The 22,938-nt window shown below is 41.9% G+C and overlaps 1 protein-coding gene across 2 annotated transcripts in view; it reads left to right on the top strand.

Moving 5' to 3' along the window:
• TAF2 (TATA-box binding protein associated factor 2) overlaps window positions 1–22,938 on the top strand; it is a 663,535-nt gene that overhangs the window by 112,233 nt on the left and 528,364 nt on the right. For both annotated transcript variants that reach the window (XM_069220673.1, XM_069220672.1), the window contains exon 7: window positions 19,765–19,949. In XM_069220673.1, coding sequence (XP_069076774.1) covers window positions 19,765–19,949 — 185 coding nt within the window. The remainder of the gene's footprint in view (window positions 1–19,764; window positions 19,950–22,938) is intronic.

Here is a 22,938-nt window from a genome sequence, read left to right as displayed (position 1 = left end):
TCTCTTGTAGCACCTTATTCCTGTACTCTTGCTACTTAACTTTATAGGGTCAAAGGAAAATATGGATTAGATCTCTCAGGTGGATAGGCAGATGTTCAAGGTTCAGAGTGCTCAAAATGGCAATAAATTATCACAGGCAAGCTCACAGACTAGAGGACTTTTAATTTTCTCATACTTTGTTTCCTATCATTGTAGGAGGCTGGCTCAGTTTATGGTGTACACCTAAGGTGTGGCACCCTATACTGAGTCCTGGCAGCCATTTGTGATAGTGTTTAGGTGTCCAGATAGCAAGAGCTCTCCAGGGGTAGCTGTGGTGAGCAGCTAAAGTCTATGTAGGAGGAGTGTAAAGCACTTGCAATACCACAATAGTCAGCCAGTAACCAGCCACAAGAAAGAACCACACCAGATTTTGCAAAAATAAAGGTTTCTTTATTACAACACCATAGGCTAAACTAACATTGGTGTCGCTCCACTTGGAGATATCTACTCACAAAGTACACAGTTAGAAACAATCAGAAATAGCATAGGAATACATGGGGCCTTATTTGTGGGACAAACCACATACTAGGAAAGTGGTATAAGAATGGAGGTGCCCAGCCAGGGTAAGTATGTTAGGACCCCAGGGGCTGGAGGAGTAAGCAAATACCAGAGTTAAGTAACTGTAATGCCACAGGCACCATGGTGCAGAGTTGTTATCGAGCCGGGTGTCTCATAGATTAACACATGAGCGTCGTAGTTGGATTTTTAAGGATGTAGCAGAAATCTTGCACGAGCTGGAGAAACAATGTTGCTGTGGGAACCCTTCCAACTGGATACAGTCTTGTTTCAGCTCCAAAGTAGAACAGCAGTGGTTCTGGAGGCCAAGAGCAGAAGATGTCTTGCAGAGAGTTCCTTGAAGAGTCTTGCTCAAGGAATCTGAGGACCCACCCTGGGGGAGCCACTTAAGTAACCCTAAAAGGGGGTTGGTCTCTCTCTGTAGTGACCCGCCCTATTAGAGGGGGGTCAGGGATGTCATCTACTGGCCTAACCAGTCAGATGCTTCAAGGGGCCTCTGACTACCTAGTTTCCGAGATGGCCAAATCAACAGGCCACCTGGCAAAGCTCTCTGCACCTCCCTAGGAGACGGTTTGGACAGGGGGGTGGTCATTCTGCTGCCCTTTGTGCAGTTTCGCACCAGAGCGGGACCCGGGAGTTATGCAAGGAGGGCACCAAATGTGCCCTTCAAAGCAGTTTGGTGGCGCTGAGAGGCCACCCTACCCCATAGACAACTAATACACAGGGAGAGGTGGTCACACCTCTCCCTTGTAGGAAATCCTTTGTTCTGCTTTCTGCTGCTTGAGTCTGACTCACCAGAAGGAAAGCAGAACAGTTTCTGGGGTCGGCAGCAGCGTGGATTGGCAGCCAGACCCCATAAGGCTGCATAGGCAGAACTGGGGGCTCCTCTAAGGAACACCCAGAGTACAGGGGATCATGTAGCTAGCGCTGGAATTGGCGTAGTTGCATGATCCCAACATGTTTGATACCAAACATGCCTCGATTCCTAGAAGCTATTATGTAGTTGGACCACTTGTATTGACAGGTGTCCACTACATACCTTAAGATGGCTTCCCCGCACTTACAAAGCCCAAGGAATTGAGTCTGGGGGGTGTAGGGTTACCCTGCTTATGCAAGGGTACACTCTCAACTAGGGACATGCACCCAGCCCTTGGGCTGAAGAGTCTACCAGAGGGGTGACTTATAGTGTCTAAGTGCAATGACCAGGATATAAGGTAAGCCTTGTATCGGTGGTGAAAGGGTGCGTGCACCATTTCACGCAGGCTGCAATGGCAGGCCTGCAGACAGAGTTTGCATGGGCTCCTATGGGTAGCACAATACATTCTGCTGCCCATAGGCGACCCCTGGTGTACCAGTGCCCTGAGTACATAAGTACCATATACTAGGGGCTTACATGGGTGCACCAATATGCCAATTGTGGGTGTAAAAAGTTTGAGTAACCAGAGGTCCTGGTTAGCGCGATCCCAGTGTACTACAGTCAAAACAGACTGACAACAGGCAAAAGGTAGTGGTAGCTATGTCAGAAAGATGCTACTTTCCTACAGTCACAATCTGTTTTTTTTAAAGTCGAACCGTTACAATACTTGTCATGGCTTCAATCTCTCTTTTAAAACCTAATAAACAATTCTGAAAACAAAATAGGCTAAGTATGACCTGGGTGCAATGTATGAGGATGAACTAAGAGTTTCTCGTAGTGGCACAACGGTTAAGAGGTAGGGTGGGAAAGGTCTGTGATATAAAGACACTTCAATCAAATTCCTTTTACTTCAGTCTTTATTCTTTCATCTCTACTGCCTCAGCAACAGTTCTCCACACAGCTGCTCTTCTAGCTCCTCAACGTTCTACTGTCAACTCCAGCCCAATAACTGTCGGACTCTACCATTCTAAAGGGAAGGGGAGGTGGAACATACTACTTCTATCGGTGTAAATATTAAACTCCTATTAGGATAAACTTATTTATATAGAACAATATATATATAGCTTATTTAATTAAAACTGCGATACAACACATCTTCCCTTCTAACAAAACTAGAAATAGTACAGTCATCTGCTATCATTAATTACAGTTCATTATACTCAAGTAGTAATCTCGTAATCTTTATGCCAAACAGGAGGTTTAATTTGTCGGCTATATGTTCTTTTCTCATAACCTCCTTCATTGCGATTCTGTGGAACTTCCTGACTTCCTCCCGCTTCCAGTCTTTTCTACACCCGGTGGCTGTTTGACGATCCTATCCATGCTCCAACACTGTCCATTCTCCAATACAACTACATTTCTTTTTACTTTGGCAATATTGAATGGGCCCATAAACTTGGTGTCTCTCACATTTGACCTCATTCCCTTCAATGGATTTTTAACATACACTCTGTCCCCTACCACCCACTGTTGTTGTTTCGTACCATGTTTCTTATCATACATTCTTCTGTATTTATCTTGGTGCAGAGATAATTTAAGTTTGATATGAGGGGTTGCAGGTTCACTCTTCTCTCCTCCACCTAACCATGAGGGAAAGAATTTTGTGCTTGGTTTTCTGCCTTTTAGCGCAGAAAACGGGGAAACTTTAGTGATTAAATTTGGAGTTGTATGGTATGCCCATAACATGTCTCTGATAGCATTTTCCACACTCAAATGATTAACACTAGCTAACTGTATGCATTCCTTGATCATACGATTGGTTCTCTCAATCAGACCATTTGCCCTTGGGCAATACAAAGCTGTAGTGAGGTGATTTATACTGAGAGATGCAAGGAAGTCTTTCATTGCTAAAGAAGTCAACTGAACCCCATTATCAGTAATAAGGGTAGCTGGTATGCCCTCAACAGCAAACACATCCTTGAGGAAATTTATCACCGATTCAGTTGTGATTTGGTTAACTAATTTTGCATTTATCCAATGCGAGTGGTAGTCAATTAATACTAAGGCAAAGGGTTTGACTACTCCTGTCATGTTGATTGGCCCAATGATATCTAATGCCAGTTTGGACCAAGGCTTGTCAGGTATGGACACAGGAGAAATTGGGGTTTTACGAATCAATTTCGTTTTATCACTGCGTGCACATATGGTGCAATCTTTGACTTCTGTTTCAGTCATGGAGTCCATATTAGGGAACCAGTACCGTTCCCTAATACGTGATTTTGTTAGGCTTCTGCCCAGATGGCCCTCATGAGCCAGCCTAATGATTTTGTGTCTTAAACTTGCAGGAGGTATTATTTTATCATTCCTAAATACACAATTTCCTATTTCATTTATTTCGTATCTCAACTCCCAGTAGCTTTTAATAACTTCATCCAGATCCTTCCTGGATTCAGGCCATCCTTCCTTGGCTCTCAGTTTTAGCAAGGATAGAGATTCATCTTTTTGACATGCTGAATTCCATTCATCTTCATTGATAGAAGATATAGAAACTACCAATATAGGATATTCTGGAGTATCAAAGTCTTCTACTACATCCAACGGAACTCTAGACAGAAAATCCGCAGCCAAATTTCTATTGCCAGGGAGGTACTCAACCTTGAAACAAAAGCTTTCAAGGCCCAAGGTCCACCTCGCAATCCTTGGAGTGCTGTTGTAAAATCCCTTAGTGGAGAATACATAAACTAAAGGTTTGTGGTCTGTGCGTATGGTAAATTGTGTACCCCAAAGAAAAAATGTAAAATGTTTAACAGCCCAGAAACATGCCAGGGCCTCTCTTTCAATGACTGAGTAATTGGATTCAGCTTTGCTTAGAGCCCTTGATGCAAAAGCCACAATCCTCTCTTTGCCATCAATGACTTGTGATAGTGTAGCCCCCAAACCCAATTTACTGGCATCTGTGGTGAGAATAGTTTTCCTTTCATGATTAAAATTACAAAGATATGGTGCTGTTAAAATGGCCTGTTTAATCTTTTCAAATGCATAATCATGACATTCCCTCCATTTATAAGGTATGTGACTCTTAAGTAACTCTCTGAGATCATATGATGTCTCTGAGAAGTTTTTGACATATTTGGCCATATATTCAGTGAGACCCAGAAATGACTTAAGTTCATCCTTATTTTTGGGCGCCTTTGCTTTTTTAACTGCCTCTACCAGGGAAGTTTTAGGTTTAAAACCATCTCTCGATATTGTATACCCTAGATAATCTACAGAACTCACACCAATCTGGCATTTTTCCTTCTTTAACGTTAAGCCTGCTGTTTTCAGTATATTCAGAACCCTCCTCAGGTTTGTGTTGTGTTCCTCAACTGTCGCCCCATAAATTAAAATGTCATCCTGGAAACACAAAGTTTTAGGAGTGTCTCCTAAAATATGCTGCATGATTTTCTGAAACACTGCAGCAGCCGACGCCAGCCCGAACGGCATCCTATTGAACATAAAGGAACCCATAGGGGCGGTAAATGCCGTAAGCCACTTAGAATCTGGGTGAAGTTCTACTTGATGATATGCACTGGAAAGATCCAGCACCGAGAAACATACTGCATCTCCCATGGTACTTAAAATCTCATGGATTATAGGAAGAGGGTGTCTTTCTACCCAAATATTCCTATTCAGGTCTCTTAAATCAATACATACCCTGATGTCTTTTGAATTACTTTTCCTAGCAATCACAATGGGGGATAACCATTCAGAGCTGTCAATAGGTTGAATTATGCCTTGAGATTGCATTCTGTCAAGTTCCTCCTTGAGCGCCTGTTTCAGTAAATGGGGTATCGGTCTGGTTTTGTGTACGGCAGGCTTTGATTGGGGTTTCAACTTGATTTTGTGCTGAAATCCTGCTAGTAAACCCAATTTTCCACTAAAAACTTCTGGGAATTCCTGAAAAATGTGTTCTTTTGAGTTGGGTTTGTCAATGATCAAAACTTGTTCTGGATTGTTTGGATCCAACTTAATCCCCAACTCCTTCTGATGCTGCCAGCCCAAAAGACTCGATCCCTCCTTTACAACATAAACCTTCCCCACAGTGGATCGACCCTTGAATGAAATAAGTGCTCTGAACATTCCTTTAAGAGGAATAGGGTCCTGGTTGTAACCTTTGGGGTTAATATCTGGTTCCGTTAAGCTGGTCACAATTCCATCATCAATTTTGTCAAGGTTCACAGCATTAATAATCGTAAAAGGGGAACATGAGTCAGCAAAGACCTTAACCGGGTTGCCATCAATGAAAATTTCACATTCTGGATACTGAAAAGGAATTACTTCTTTATCATTCACCTGTAATATATATTTTTTAACTTCTTGATGATTTCCTTCTACATTCTTGCCATCATATAGTCTTTCTGGTCTTGACATATCCCTACACACTCTAGCAAAATGCCCTTTTTTGTTACATTTCCTACAAATGGCTGTTCTTGCTTGGCAACCAGTTGAATTCGCTAAATGGTTGCTGCTTCCGCAACGAAAACATTTTAGATTAGGATTTACAATCTTGTTTTTTTGAGGTATTTTATCTACGCCTCTAATTTTGAGAATGTTGTCTTCTTCTATGTTACCTTTGATTTCTGTGACCTGATCTGGAGCAGATGGACATCTAATTTCCTGTAAGCATATAGCAGTATGCTCAATGGATTTAGCAATTTCAATTGCTTCTTGTACGTCAGGTTGCTTTTGTAATAGCTTCTCTTGAATTTTTATATTACTGGTGCAACGAACTAATTGATCTCGAATGAGTGAATCATTAAGCTCCCCAAAATTGCATATAGTACTTAATCCTCTCAAAGCAGCAATATAGTTGGTTATACTTTCTTGCTTACTTTGATTGCGAGAAAAACATTTATGACGTTCTAAAACAACATTTATTCTGTCTCCAAATTGTTTTTCTAATTTCATGTATGTGGTGACATATTCATCCCGCACCTGATCTTCTGGAATATTAGGTTCAGGCAAGGATTCGTAAATTTTCCTACCATGTGTTCCTAAATTGTGTAATAAAATATGCTGTTTTCTAACTGGATTAAATCTGTCACCCCCAATGGCAATTAAATATGATTCAAATATTTTGAACCATTCTTTCCATGGAGAACTAGGTTCTCCAACCTCATTTAAAAACGGAACAGGTTGGGACATACCTGCAGCAGCCATCATTAGTACAGATTCCCAGGTAAATAGGGTAAGTCAAATGCAATTCACCTTAACACTAACTAAATACACTATAAAATATTATTGAAGTAACAGTTATGCAGTTATCATCAGTACAGATTCACAGATAAATAGGGTAATTCCAAGGTAAATCCCCTGATCAATAATTAAATACACATAGAAACTATTGAAATAACAGTAGAGAACAACCAAAATGTAAAGAGTAGGTTTTGTAGCAAAATTAGAGGAAAGAGCTCAAGCAACACACTTCCCACCATGCACCTCAAAAATGAAGAGAGCTGTGCCTGTCAGCGTTTCATTACAGGTTTCCAGAATGTACCCAGAAAGTGATTGTGAGCGATTGAAAACGAAGTTCCAGTCAGATTTTCTTTGAATGCACTTCAGATTTCTGGGTTTCAGGTAACCGAGATTTATTTAAAATGTTTTGGTGCACTGCCAGCAACAGAAATGTGAGGATACTCGTTCCGCAGTTTACCGCGCCTTCCACGTTACCATATTGGTCTGTATTCGTCTTCCTTTCTGGTCCGAAATGCAGCTTGTAATGTAATTAATTCTGTCTTAAATGCCAGTTCTAAAATCTTTAAGGCAACAGGAAAACAGCCTTTAATTTAATTATATTGTTGTGCTGCCAGGACATAAAACATATTTTTATATTTTCTTTCCTCTGTGAAATGCCACTTGAAAAATTACAGCCTGGAATACTTTTCTTGTTTTGTGTCAGCGCTTAGATGAAATACTGGTTAAAAGCTAGATTGAATTTCAATGCTTCTGTTTTCTTTCCTAAAAACGTTTTGGCAGAATATTCCTATTCAGGTCTCTTAAATCAATACATACCCTGATGTCTTTTGAATTACTTTTCCTAAGTATAGAAATGGCACGCTTATGTTCAGCGTAGAGTATTCTTTAAAGTAATAACAGTACCTTAAGATAATTAAAGTTGCTGAAGGGTTATCCAAAAGGGGTAGAGATGAGAGTGCCCCCTTCCGCACGTAACTCGTCGCCAGTGATATAAAGACACTTCAATCAAATTCCTTTTACTTCAGTCTTTATTCTTTCATCTCTACTGCCTCAGCAACAGTTCTCCACACAGCTGCTCTTCTTGCTCCTCAACGTTCTACTGTCAACTCCAGCCCAATAACTGTCGGACTCTACCATTCTAAGGGGAAGGGGAGGTGGAACATACTACTTCTATCGGTGTAAATATTAAACTCCTATTAGGATAAACTTATTTATATAGAACAATATATATATAGCTTATTTCATTAAAACTGCGATACAACAGTCTGCATTTATGGCAACCAGTGTGGTGGTCTGTGGCATGGAGAAGTGGCAGATTTTTCTGTTCTGTCACCTCCAGTCGATGAAGCTGGACACTCAGCATCTGGAAATGAAATTGTTGTTGCCATTGTAGAATACTCCCGCTTTCATGCGGCTAGATTTTTCCCCCGAAAATCTTTTGTTTCACGTAAAAATAAATATATAAATAATCCGACAACATTTCAGCATTGAGCATCGTCATGCTTCTCCCTCCAGGAGTCTTCCAGTGACTAGGTGTATCACTCCCAGCTTCTCCAAAGCAACCTTGCCCTTTTCTACAAACGACCCGCATGAGGGTTCTGACCCAGAAATAACTGTAAATGGCTTTAATTCTTCATGCGCTTGAAGCAATTGGTCCTGTGAGAACAATCAGCTAGACCACGAAAACTCCATAGCATCTTTGGTTTTATGAAGCCCTTAATTCTGCTAAACTGACATGCAAAATATTAGAGCTTTTATTGCATAAGGACTATAATTTATCATACAGCACCAGTTGTAGCCAAGGTTTTATAAAATGCAATCATGCACTAAAAGCAGTGAGGGCAGAATTGTATGCAAAATCTCTGTGGATGAAAAAATGACAATCATGACTTTTCAAACTAGTAAAAGAATTAGCTGGGTCGTAAGCCTGTAGCAACTTCCCTACTTCTTCTCAGAAATTATGAGGCACTGTATTCCTATTTGTGCAATAAGCTTGACACAAATGATCATGATTTTAATTCTACAGCTAAACACCATCACTTACAGAATTTTCCCATACCTGTGCGCATTATCAGTGACCAAGACGGTCATTTGGGCTTTCCACTCGACCCATGCTCTCATATAATATTTCATAAACAATAGCTACTATTCTGACCTAAATAATTAAGGTTTTCTTCGATACTGTATTAGTTCCTAAGGCCTGGAAAAAGTCCTTACTTAGTCTGTTACTAACTGAGGCATCTTTAGAACCAACATTATTTAAGAGAAATAGTAAGCAAACAAATAGCTTCTTTTGTTGAGGCCAATGATATTCTGAACAAAAAACAGGTAGCGCTCAGAGCCTATTGTTGCACGGACACCGCCTTTGTCTATGTCAGAATCAGCTGCAGATGTTGCAGGGTGTGAAGGAGGGGTTCCTTCCCTCATCATATTGGAGGGGTTCCTTCCCTCATCATATTGGATTTGTTTGCAGCTTTTGTCACAAGGTACTGTGAACCTGCCTCATAGAGATTGAAGTATCGGGCAAATCTCCTTACTGGCTTATCTCTTATACGCAGGGTCGTAGTCAGGTAGTCACTATGCCTCATTTCACTTCTCATATTAGAAACTTTGCTTGCAGAGCTCTACAGGGCTTGTTACGGAGCCCGACCTGTTTAACCCCTATGTGGCTGCTCTTATCAAACTGATACCCTCTTTCCACCTGGCGCTGATGTTCTACGCAAATTACACCTAGTATTAAGACTGGATGGAGCGAGTGGTGTGGTCTAGGCTAGGTTCAAATTGTGTATTTCTGAAGTAGCAGATTAGATGCAAAACAGCTTCCTAAAGTTAAACAGAGGTAACACTTGAGTTCTGATCGGAAAAGGCTGCCAATCTGTCACTAGCGACTGATCTAGTGATTGGTGGCCACCAGAACTGGGCAATTGTTCCACTCCATTGGAAAAGATGCATAATTGCGGTTTGGTCCTTGTTAGTAAGCTTGATTGCTCTGATCAAATAACCAAATTGCCTTCTCCCTGTTTTTTACAATCTGATGGTTCTTAGAAAGATTCTTCCGTTGGTCCTCTTGGAATTGTGTTTTCCAGTTCTAAGGGCTATTATTGGTTCACTTCTTAAATATTGCAATGCACTTTACTTGGCTTTGCCCACATATCAAATACATAAACTGCAGGTTACTCTGAAAAGGGCCTATTAGCTGTCCACAGGATTCTCAAAATCAAGGCTGTTGGTTGTGGTTTTTATTTTGCTGTATCCTTTTAAGGAATACCTTACCTCTAACCAATGAACTCTTACCTTTCATACAATCCTTATTCAACTATTTGCTAATTATCAAGCTTGACCCAGGCTTGTATTCTTCTATGAGTTTTTCTTGCTCAGCGCTAGGAAGCTTGCAAAATTAGCAAAGTGCTTTATAAAAGTCAAATTCAAAAAGAAAAACCTAAACATCCAATAAGCCAAATGTAAAGATTCAATCTGATAGTGATGTCTAGTTGCAGATTCCTTACCTTAGAATTTTCCCCAGGCGTCACTCTAAATCTGGAGATTTTTCTTTGAGCAGTACCCTTGCATGGTGTAAGGTGGCGTCGGTCAACTCTGCATCCATCGTGGTTACCAGCTATGATGACGTGGGTTGTGGATAGGCGCCGCCCTGGCGAGCAGACACCATATAGCTTGGGAACTTGTAATGACCAGTGTCAAGCACATTTACTTGGTGGCTTGACTGTTTACTTACTATGTCTGAGAATCGACAAAGACATAGCAGGGGCATATCTGCTCATGCATATATGCCCTTACATGTAATATAATGCTCCCTGCCTTTAGGGCTGGCAGGCCTGCTAGAGGGGTGACTTACATATATTGCGTGTAGTGCAAAGGGGACAGGGCACACAGGCTGTGTGCCATGCCGAGTTTTTATTTTAGTTCTGTAAGTCATGCAGTCTGCAAAAGCAGCACTGTGTGCACTTAGTGAGGGGGTCCCTGAGAGTGGCACAATTTATACTGCAGCCCTCAGGGGTCTTCTTTTATTACCCCATGCTCTAGGTACTAGGGGTACCATTTATTAGGGACCTAGAATTGTAGCTAAAAGTTGGCCTATTTGTAAAAATGACTGTGCAGTGTTAGGGAAAAAGATCTGGCACTGGGTACTTGTTTAGCAGGAACCCAGTGCACTTTCAGTCGCAATTGTACGAGAAACCAGGCAAAAAGTGTGGGGGGGAGTGACGAGTGACCATGTCAAAAGAGGCACTTCCATACATGAGACACAAAGACTGACCCAAAACAAAGACCACCAGATCAAGACCCAGTTTTCCTTTGACAGGAGTCCAAGCCTCAATCAATAGTAGTATTGGCTGTGAGAAATAAGCATGCTTCTCTTCCAGAAAATAGGTATGGTCATAAGCACTGAACTGTCCCACCCACACACCGGATCTCGGATCTTTTTCATCTCACTTTCAAATTTTTTTTTTTTAAAACAAAAAGAAAGATTTTACAGCTAAATGCGGCCTGTAGAAACCAATTTCCATTCTTTTTCTTTAAAAAAAGGAGTCCGATTTTAAACACATTCAAAAATCGCTGTTTAAATGAAAGTGACTAGAAAACTCTTTTATAAACATTTCTTTAAGGAAAAAGAAGGGCTATCTAGTGAAGTAGACTGTATCCTGGGAAATCAGGAAAACTGGCACTGTGCCTCTGACATCTGTTCCTCTTCAGAGAGAGGCAAATGCATAGATGCAGTAGGCAAAAAGATCTGTAGCACAGTGGTGACAGCCTTTTAAAAGGCGAACACTACAGTTTTGTTTTCGGGAGGTATGACAGAGCTCTGTGTAGATTGTGTACAGTTTTTCCTCTGACCTCCCCAGAAAATACAGGCAAGACGTTTTGAGGTTGGAAAGCAAGGCCTATTGATGTCTCCAATGAGGTCATCAGCATTTCTATTGATTCTGAATACTAGTCCATCTCTGAGTTCTGTTACAGGGTCTCTTTGAGGCATTCCTTGTGGCTGCTCCTAACGTCTTGAAAACCAGATGAAGATTACGAATCTTGATTTTGCTGATCCTGTTTGTACCCCATTCAGATGACAAAATGTAGTGCACTAGAAGTGAGACTGAAACACTCAAAGCGGTAAGAAGTATGGAGAAGAATTGATTTTATGAATTGCAATATCAGCTTCACAACTGCCATTTCCACCCACGCCAGAGGGTTAAGTCCCCTTGTTGGTCATACTAGAATCTGCCACAATAACCATAGCCGCCATATCAAAAGAGATCCTCGAGTGGCAGAAATCAAACGAAACCACAGCATTCCACCTCCTCACGAATAAAACCAGTCTCATCCCAGGCAGTGGCTCCTCTGTATAATATTAGATTGGGAGGCAGTACATCAAACCATCCAGAAGAGTGGCAACAAATTACCATTGGCAAATAATTTGTAATGGTACACTCTCCAATTCAGATCCCCTCCATCAGTTGGACAGAATTCTACACAAAAAACACCAGCTGCATCTACTGCCGAAAGAAGCTGTAACACTGCCTCAGAGGGAAGCAATAGAGCCTGTTCCCTTCTTGCAGAGAGGAAATCACATTCATTAAATATATGTTTTGTGAATTGCAAAAACCTTTGCAAGCAAGAAGTCATTCCGATTTTCGGCTCCCCGTACATTTAATTACTGGATCCTGATGTATTTCCTAGGCCATTCCTGTGCCTAGGAGCCATTTTCCAGCAGGTATTCTTCCCATGGAGCAAGTCTTGTTCCCAGAAGGATAATGAAGGGTTTTTATCATACCAGTCCAATATGGTAACCTTCAGATCTTTTTGATTATTTCCCAATTCAAGATGGAAGTCTTTTTCTTCCCTTTTGCATCACTTTTTATCTATGGGTATATAAGGAGCTGAATCTTTCATTGCATTGCGTTGTAACACTTCCTGCTCCTGCTGTTGTGTCTTCACTCCTTTTGGGGAATCCTGCTCCTGTTTAGTGTTTCTCGCTGTTGCTTCCTAATCCTGTTTTTCTTGGAGTCATTGCCATTTCCTATTCTTATTGGAGTTGTCTCTTCTCCTGGTTTGGGCTTTTCTGGCATCCTTTTGCCTTATTTTCTTTATTTGAGTTCTGCTTGCAGAAAGAAGTGTTTTCCCTTTGGAGGTTTTCCTCTCTGGGACTCCTGAAAGGCACAGTCTGCTTTGGAGTTACTTTGTCGCAGCACCGTGGCTACCGAAAATGGCCGCCCTCACCTCGGACAGCCCAAGACCTTCAAAAATCGAAGTCAGACTTCATCCCAACCACCTAAAGTTGGTAAGAGCGGTTCCGATGGTGACACGTACTGCCATAGAGACTGAAATCAGCACCTCATATATTTTCCAGGCGCATGATGGTGGCAGTTTCACAGTGAAATAATCTTCGTCTACCCAGATCTTAACATTTAGCGGATAATGGCTCACAAAGGGGAGAAAACGATCCATGTTTTCAATACAACCAATGTGCAACGTCAGTGCTGGGCCTCCTTTCTACTTTCAAAAACATGCCATGTTGAGGCTTTGATTTAAGTAGGGAGGCACCCTAGATACATTAGGAGACGTGCATCCTTCAGAGGAGAGAGTGTCTACAGTTTTTCAGATATGTCTCCAAATAAATAAAAATAAAACCTCCTTTTTGAACATCATGTCAGATATCTTGACAGTGGCCTCCTGCATTTTCATTGTCACAAACATAAAATGTGGTATGAGGCCTCTTCAGTTGTGCCTGCAAGATCAATAAACATAATGGAAAGAGAACTGGCAAATGGATTACTCCTATCCCTATCTCCAAATAGCAGCCCATGTTCAGAACTTGATGACCTAGATGTAATTAGACAAGGAAAACTTGCACCATACAAATGTGCAGGAGTGGAGAACTCTCAATGCTTTCCTGTCTTCTCTTACAATAAACAAGATGCTAATCTGAGTGTCACCACATCCAGGACTTTTTCTCTGGAAACCCAGTCAGTATGGGTTAGCTTTGGCTAGATACATGACCAAAACAATAGTTTATATTCCTGAGCCTCAAAACTCTCAAACAGACTTCCTCAGCAGATTCTTCACTGATAACATTCTTCTTGCAAATGCCATCAAGATTTCTTGTGACATCTCGAAACACAAAATGCTAAACCTTTGCTTCCAGAGTGTGTGAATCAAGATCACAGGGCAATGTCCTTTTGATGAAATGGCCAGAGAAAATTCTCTCTGCCTTTCCTCCACTCTCCCTGATTTCATCAGACCTAGGTATGTCAACACAAAGATGATTCTCATTGATCCAGAGTGGCCAAGACAATGGTGGTTTTCAGAGGTTCTTCACCTCTTAAGGCCCCACAGGAGGTTGCCACGCAAACTAAATTTTCTTGCAAGAATGTAAAGACAATTGCGTCATCTCAGAGTGGTTTATGTATTCAACAGCATGCCTTCTGAAATTGTGCAGAATGGAGACCTAAAACTACCCCAAGAATGTGAGAACTCTCTGAAGGAGGCAAAGAGACAATAATGAGGGCATTCTTTACTTTTAAATGAAAAAGGTGTTATGTATGGTATTAGTCATAACCATGGTCAGGTTTCTTGCCAGTACGATCTTCAGTTTTCCTCCACTAACCTTTTCACTCCTAAGCTTTCCCCCCCATCCTGTGCTAAGCTTTCTTCTTTTTTATTTTTTTAACTATTTGGGGTAGTTCACGCCTAGTTCCCCCATAAAGTTTTGTCCACAGAAGCTCTCCACACCAAATCTGAGTCTTTTTTTCCAACATCCTAGGGATTCTAAAGGTACCCAGGGTTGGTGTATTATCCTGGTGGGGGCGAGAAATTAGACAAAATACAGCTAACATTTGGGTTTTGGGGAAAAGGTGCTGAACAAGAAAGCATCTGTTTTTTTTCTTGTGCACATGGCATCAATCAAGGGTGTACAGTGCTAAAATCACCACCTTTCCAACTTTCAGGAACAGGAAAACCCAATTTTTCAACACAGTTTTGGTATTTTACTGGGACATATCCCATTTTTCCTATCTTTTGTGCTTTCAGTCTCCTTCCAGTAAGTGACAAAAATGAGTGTGAAACCAATGGTAGATCCAGGAAAACTATAAGTGTCTGAAAAGTAGACTAAATTCGAAATTCATCATGGGGGCATTTGTGTAGATCATTCAAGGTTTTCCTTTAGAAAGTAAGAAATGAAATTAAAAAGAAATATTGAAATTGAGTTAAAAAAACAGCCATTCCTGTCTGTTTTGATCCGTAATATTTTTTCCAGCCATGGCAGATTTTCAAAAGCAATATACTGTTACGTCAGCTGTGCCTTTCTGGTTGTGGGGATGTATAGGGCTTGTAGATTCACCAACAAACCAAGGTACCCAGAGCCAAGAAATGGGCTGTGCCTTGCAATGGGTTTTCATTGCGTACCAGGTATACAGCAATTCATTTGGTAAAATATAGAGAGTGAAAAATAGGTGTCAAGGAAAACCTATATAATTTCGAAATGGGCACAAGATATGGAGTTTAGAAGCACTGGTTATTTGCATATCTCTGAGTTTGTGGAGACCCATACTAACATGTGAATTACAGGTCATTTCTCAATACGACTTCTTTCTTACACACGGTCTTACATTTGGAAGGGGAAAATGCAGAGAAAGACCTTTGTTATCATTTGTTCTGCTATTCTGTGTTCCCCCAAGTCTCCCAATAAAAATGGTACCTTAATTGTTGGGGTAAGCCTAGGGCCTGCGTCCGGAAACTCCCCGAAATCCGCCGTGGACACATCTAATTTTTCCACTGAAAACTAACATGTTTTTGCAAAGTGCCTAGCTGTGGATTTTGGGCTCTAGCTCAGCCTGCGTTTAGGGAAAACTAGCAAACCTGTACATTTTTTAAAACTAGACACTTAGGGAAACCAGGATGAGGTGACTTGTGGGGCTCTCACTAGGTTCTGTCACCCAGAATCCTTTGCAAACCTCAAATGTTGTCTAAAAAACAAATTTTCCTCACATTTAGGTGATGCAAAGTTCTAAAATCTGAGGGAAGCCACAAACGTCCTTCCACCCAGCATGCCACCTAGTCCCCCATTACAAATGCTACCTCACTTGTGTGGTTAGGCCTAGTGCCCACAACAGGAAATGCAGCAAAACGCAGCGTGGGCTCATCACATTTTTCTACTGAAAACAGATGTGTTTTTGCAAAGTGCCTAGCTGTGGATTTCCAGCTGTAGCTCAGCTGGCACCTAATGAAACCTAGCAAACCTGTACATTTTTTAAAACTAGACACCCAGGGGGTTCAGGATGAAGTGACTTGCGTGGCTCTCACCAGGTTCTGCTACCCAGAATCCCTTGCAAACCTCAAAACTAGTCTAAAAAACAAATTTTCCTCACATTTCTGTGATAGAAAGTTCAGGAATCTGAGGGGAGCCACAAACTTCCTTCCACCCAGCACCCCCCCCCCCCCCCACCCCAAATCTCCTGATAAAACTGGCACCTCACTTGTGTGGATAAACCTTGTGTCCTCGACAAGAAAGGGCCCAAAACGTAATGTTGAGACATCAGAATTATGTATCGCAAAGTGACCTGTTTTTGCAAGGGGGGCACCTGCGTTTTTGGTCCTGGGCTTGTCATCCATCACTGGAAACCTACCTAACCCAGACCTTTCTGAAAACTAGGCACCTGAGAGAGACCAGAAAGATGTGACTTGCGTGGATTCCCCAGCAATTGCTTACCCAGAACCCCCTGAAAACCAAGAATTTAGCTGAAAAATAAATAAATACAATTTTCCTCACATTTCTGTGTGGGATCACCTTACTGGCAGAAATTTCCCACCACCCAGCGTTCCCCTCAGCCTCCTAATAAAAATGGTACCTTAATTGTGTAGGTGGGCCAAGTGCCTGTGACAGGGAAGGGCCAAAAACATGTAGGAATTGAGGGGAAACCTAAGGGGGTCCGAAAGGGCAGTTTTGTTTTCCCAAACGTTTTTAGGCTGACTCTACTTTGGGTACCCACACAAGTGGGGTAGATTTGTTATTGGTACACATGTGGCAATGCTGGGTGTTAGGAATTTTGTGGATCCCTATGGATTCCAAAAGTTTCCATCACAGAAATTAAGGGAAAATGCGTCACTTGAGGCAAAGTTGGAGGTTTGAAGGGCATTGTGGGTATGAAAGTGGTGTGGGGTGCATGGGAAGCACACCACCCTGGACTACCCCCGGGGGGGGGGGAGATCGAGGGTAGTAATCCCCATCTGGCGCCCCCAGGGGCAGACCGAGGGTAATAATCCCATCTGCACTGCTGGGGGGGTGGCCGAAAGATTGTTTACATATTTGGGGATGGGTGTGAGGCATTGGCTTACCCATTATTGGCAGCTCCCCACTCCTATACATTATATAAAAAAATCCCTGGTGTCTAGTGGACTTTCTGCCCCCCCCATGGTGAATAGAGCAGGGGCTATTGCCCCCGTCGCCCCCCTGGGGGGTAGGGAGGGAAGACTGTTTACATATTTGGGAGTGGGTGGGGGCACCGTCATGCCCCTTTTGAGTAGCTTCCACCCCGAAGTTTGAAAACAAAAAGGTAATCCCTGGTGCCTAGTGGGATTGGGGGATATTGCCCCAATCTGCTCCCTGGAGGGGGCAGAAAGACTGTTTTGGGAGGTGGGGGGGGCATAAGCATGCCCATTTGGGGCAGCTCCCACCCATACAATATTTATAAAATGTCTCTAGTGCCTAGTGCACTTTCTGCCCCCCCTGGGAGGGACAGATCAGGGGCTTATGCCCCTATATTGCCCTCCTGGTGGGGGCAGAAGGACTGAAAATTCCCAAACAAATGGGGGGAGCAAAAGCACTTGTCAAAGGGACCACTCCACCCTCCCTGGTGCCTAGTGGGTGATTCCCTGCTTGGGCTTCATCCTCATGCAGCGATCCCCAAGCAGGGAGAGGGCAGATTCTTCTAAATCCAATGATACCTCTTCCTCCCCTATCGGTGCTCAGGGGGCTAAGATAGCACCCTGAGCACCGAAGCAGGGAACGTGAAATAAGCTGATTGGCTAATTTCACTTCCGTTTTCATTGAAATTACGTCAGTTCGACCGGTGCGCTGATAGTCTGTTCAATGGGGAAAAAAAAGATACAGCCCCTCTGCCCTATTACCAGGTTTCCGCCGGCCTGACCTGGCTGACCGGCAGAAATCTTGAAATGGAGCTTTCCCGCCAGCCAGACCTGTGGGAACAGTGCTACGAGATAACACTCGACTCCCTGAAAGGAGCCGAGTGCTATCTCGTAGCACGGAGGAGGCCGACCAGTGCCCTCGGATTGCGCACTGTCTGTAAAGCCAACAAATTCAGATGGTTTCGGGTATTGGGGGCCCTGCTCTACCTGCGCCATTGGAATGGGCAGTGCAGGGGCCCCCCTGTGGCCCTCTGCACTTATTCTCCGCCAACCTTTTCATGGTAGAGAAACCACCTTGAAAAGGCTGTCGAAGAACAAGGTTGTAATCAGCAGGGCAGCGCTGAGATCAGTGCCGGCCTGTCCGATTACAACCAAGACCGCAGTCCCCCCGTTGTGATCACGAATCCTCGCAGAGACGGCAGTCAGCTGGCGTCCGCCTGCCAAACTCGTGATGTGGTGGTCAGACCGGCACAGCTACGGCGGTCCGAATGCCACCGCGAGGCTGGCATAATGAGGCCTTTAGTCCACACACCAATAGTTAGATGAATATTTACAATCATGGGGTCTGGGCTAGTAATGTCCCAGCAGGCTATCATTTGCATCTGTCACATGGTATTATGCTCAGCTTTTCCGTGTTCTTTGGTGCCGTACAATATTAAAGAAACAAAATACTGAAGCCCACTCCTATGCAGCTAATCATTTATCACTCTTCCATTATATCAGGATGTCTGTCGTACTTGTAGTTTGAATTCATAGTCATAAATGCTATTTTTGGTCATTTGAATGACTCATTCATAGTGGTCTTAGATCCGATCTGGCTACTGAATCCAGCAAAATAATGCCTCCTGCGTCTGTTGGCAGGTCCTTCATATTTCGCCTGCACAGGGCCAACAGTGTTGACAGTTCAGCCCGTTTCCATTTAAGCATATCGCACAGTGGCTAGTGCTGCTTTGTTAAGAAATGTCCCATTCCAGGTATTTGGCACAGGGATGCTTGAACGCCTACTCTTACTTTCATAAAGCATTGTCTGGATGCATACTCTAAGAGCAGATACTATAGTAGGTCAAGCTGCTCAAAGGAATATCTTTCAGTGGGGTTCTGCTCCACTCTTAGGTTATCTTGATTGTTTTGCCACGCAAGATTAGAACCCTTGTGTTTCTTGGATGAGTTTATTTTCCTGTTCTATACCTGTCAATGACTCTAGATGCAGAAGGAAATGTTACTTATAATCTTAGTTCTTCATTGTAGGAATTGTCACTTCCCAACCCTTCCACTTTCCCAGTTCTTCCAAATTTGAACTACAAATATGCAGTCAATCACATACGGGCATAAATATTCTATGTTTATGACTTTAGTGAAGAATCCTTTGACGCAGAACTAGTGCTACACGTGAGTAAGATTGCGCTATCAAGCAGGCCAAACTTAAATATGGAGAAACTATCATCCATCGTAGATGCTATAATGTTTGGGAATATTTTCCAGAGTAAATTATGTAGTACACCCACGTGTGTGACTCTCTCAATATGATATTGGATTCACCCCAGTTATAAGGAGAGATGTTACATGGGCAATATCATGCTAAATGGAATTTTCACTTACGTATTTGTAGTTTTACTTCAATAAAAAAAGTGATATGGAACTCAGGAAATTAACACTGATAGCTATGAGCTTGAAAACTTTTTCTCTCTGCACTAAAGACTATGTAATCATTTGACAATTCCCTTTTCCTCTCTACTTGCCTGTCTCCTGTCTTCTACTTCACTGTATGCTCTGTTTGAACATATTGTGTTTGATATAATGCATATAAACTGCCTCACAGCAGTGTTTAATGCTCTGCAAATAAATAAATGTGTAATGCTTTTTGAGGTGTCCTTTTTTTAGTAAGCGTGCAACTTCCAGTGTCAATATTGTTAGTGGATATTGCAGCCATTGTTTCCCTAACTCATTCTTACTTTTTGTTTTAGGTTACTCATTTTTGCTTACCACAGCTTCTGCCTTTGTTGAAGCATACAACTTCCTACCTCCATGAGGTATTTGAATTTTATGAGGAGATTCTCACTTGTCGCTACCCTTACTCCTGTTTTAAGACTGTCTTCATAGATGAAGCTTACGTCGATGTAGCTGCTTATGCTTCTATGAGTATCTTCAGGTTGGTGATAAAAGTCACATGTTTGTACTGATAAAATTATACATTCATGCTAGAGGTGTTTAGCTGCTAGTCGATCTGTTGAAAAATGTAATAGTGGAACTTCATTGTTTTTTTAAATAACTGTCTTTTTTGTCAATTTGCCAATTACCTGCATATCATGAACGGTAGTTGCACCCAGAGGTGGCCAAGGGTATCTTCCACAGATAAGGAGAACACTGTCTTGATATCTTCACCACTGCAGAGAACGAGCAATGTGAGCAATTTTGTGTGCTGCAATGCCAAAAACCACTCTCTTGGAGACACACTCTGCGTAAAGTGGAGCTTGGGACCCCAGCATGCTTTCCCACATCTATCGCTACTGTCATGAGTTCTGAAGAAGATAAGGAAGGACCGGACACAAGTCATCCCGGTGACCCTCGATTGGGCATGGAGAGTGTGATACTTGGAACTCCTGGGCACCGGCATCACTTCTCCAACTACGCTGCCACTTTTGGAGGATCTGTCCTGTTATTAGGGCAGGGTCCTTCACTCGCGCCTCTGCAATCTTTTTCTCCAAGCTTGGAGATTGAGCAGTGACAGTTGACTGCTTTCAACCTTACTCCTGAAGTCACAGATGTTAGCTTGGCTGCAAGGCTTCCCTCTATGAAATCAGTATACAACTGTCGTTGGGATACATTGGTGGTTTTGTGGGGCATTCAGCAGATCAATCCACTGCAAGCCAAGCTATCCAAATGGTCGCTTTTTATGTTGTCTGTAGCCCAGCAGGAACTTGGTTTGGGCACAGTTAAGGGTTACTTATCTTCGCTTTCTGCTTTTTATGGTTAATAAATCAGCCTTCCTTATTTAAAGAAACTTTTGTGATGTGTTATTTGAAAGGTTTGCAGCATTTTTTCCCATCTACACCTTGTATCATGCCTCAGTGGGACTTGAATTTAGTCCTCAAATTTCCTGATGTGTACTCCTTTTTAGCCGCTACACAGCTGTCCATTGTTTTTTTCACTCTCAAGACCATTTTCCTCATCGCCATAACATTGGTGCAGAATGTGAGTGAGCTACAAGTCCTCTCTGTCAATCTGTCTTACAGGACATTGTTTCTGGAGAAGCTGGTGCTAAGGATGCAAGCCTCTTTTCTACCAAAAGTGGTCACTCATTTTCATATGAGGCAATCTATCAGACAATCTGCAATCTTTGCCCCACCACACCGTTCTAAGTATAAAGAGAGACTATCCTTAAGAAGTCCTATGTTCCTACATTGATCATACCAAACATCTTGTGGAAGAGAAACTTGTTGTCAGATTTGCTAGGGCGAAGAAAAGCAATGCAGTAGAGAAAAAAAAACATCTCCTGCAACACAGTCTTCTACACATAGTCCAAGAAGTCGCGCCCCCCCCCCCCCCCCCCCCCCAAGGGCTTGCAGGCTCATTCCACCAGAGTCAAGGGTGCTACTACTGTGTTGGCATGCAGAGTGCCCGTCTTGAACATTTGCTAAGCTGATATGTGGGCATCAGTTCAAACGTTTATGAAGCACTGCTATCTGGACAATCAGATTAATTGAGACTAGCACTTTGCCCGCTGTGTCCTGCAGAACCTTTGGGTCTGAGCTGTTTCACAGACCCACCACCTGGGAGGTACTGCTTTGATACCTATTCACAAGTTGAGAAATCTGCTGTCCGATATATCTATCGGAAGAACGAGTTACTTACCTTCGGTAGCATTCTTTCTGGTGGACACACTGTTTTAGCAGTTCTTAATCTGTCATCCAGGGACCCCAGGGGTCCCACAAACACCTCTAATTAAGGGCACCACGACTGCTTAGAAAATTAAATAAATGAGCAGATTAATAAAGTGTTTTATAAAATAACATTTAAATTGTTTTATAAATGTGAAGGAATTTGAAGTTGGAGGCTAAGAATTAGGTTTTTATCCTGAGATGGATATGTGAGAGCAGTGCAGGTGCATCAAACAGAACATAGTATTGATGATCCAAAAGACAAGCGGCAACAATGACTTAATTTAGTTACACATCCCTCTAGTTTTCTCAAATCATATAATGCACATTTATGGTGCTCAAACACTATGACACATCTGTTGCCACCATGTGTAAACTGGAATCAGATACCCAAACCAGTTAATAACAGAACAAACAATAATGGAGCACACTAAGACTCAATTGTTATGCATCAGGTTGTTAGAATAGTATTAAGTATAACCACATGGATAATTACACTAGGTACACAGATTACACAAAGGCGATTAATAAGAGCTATAAATCAATATTGTTCTTTTTCTTTCCTAATTCCAATTACAAAAATACTTATAAAAATTCACATTCATATTTTTTATGGTCTCATAAATTTATATAATTTGAAACAATAAGGAACTAACAGTTCACTTATAATTTCATTCAACAGTAATTGTAGATTTCCAGCCGTTCAATCTTTGCAAATTCTCAACCAATAATTGTGGACTTCAGCCAACACCTGTTTCGTCCCATTACAGTACTTCCTCAAGGCTGATTGGATGTCAACATAAAAAGATAGTATTACACAACTTATTTCATATATCTACTAATTGAAAAGGTGTTATTAAAAACTTCAATACTGAGACCACCAAATATCATAATCATCAATACCTTTATGTAATCTGTGTACCTAATGTAATTAGCCATGTGGTTATACTTAGTACCATTTTAACAACTTGATGCATAACAATTGTGTTAGTGTGCTCCACTATTATTTTGTTATTGTATTGATGATTGGTGGTCTCAATTGAATTTAGGAAATCTCCAACCTCCCCCTTAAAATTTGATTAATGTTTATATTTGTTTATGAATTAAATAAAATATTTCATTATTTGTGTAAATGTTTGATGAATACTTGTTTCTCTATTTGTGTGTATTGTTTCTCAGCTCAAATCATCGAAATCGGGCCCCTGCCATGGACAGTTTTCTCATCAATAATTTTACTGAAAATGTCACAGTAACATCAAT

The sequence above is a fragment of the Pleurodeles waltl genome, chromosome 2_2, assembly GCF_031143425.1.
Source record: "Pleurodeles waltl isolate 20211129_DDA chromosome 2_2, aPleWal1.hap1.20221129, whole genome shotgun sequence".
In the NCBI taxonomy this organism is placed as follows: domain Eukaryota; kingdom Metazoa; phylum Chordata; class Amphibia; order Caudata; family Salamandridae; genus Pleurodeles; species Pleurodeles waltl.
This window is presented reverse-complemented; position numbering and strand designations above follow the sequence as displayed.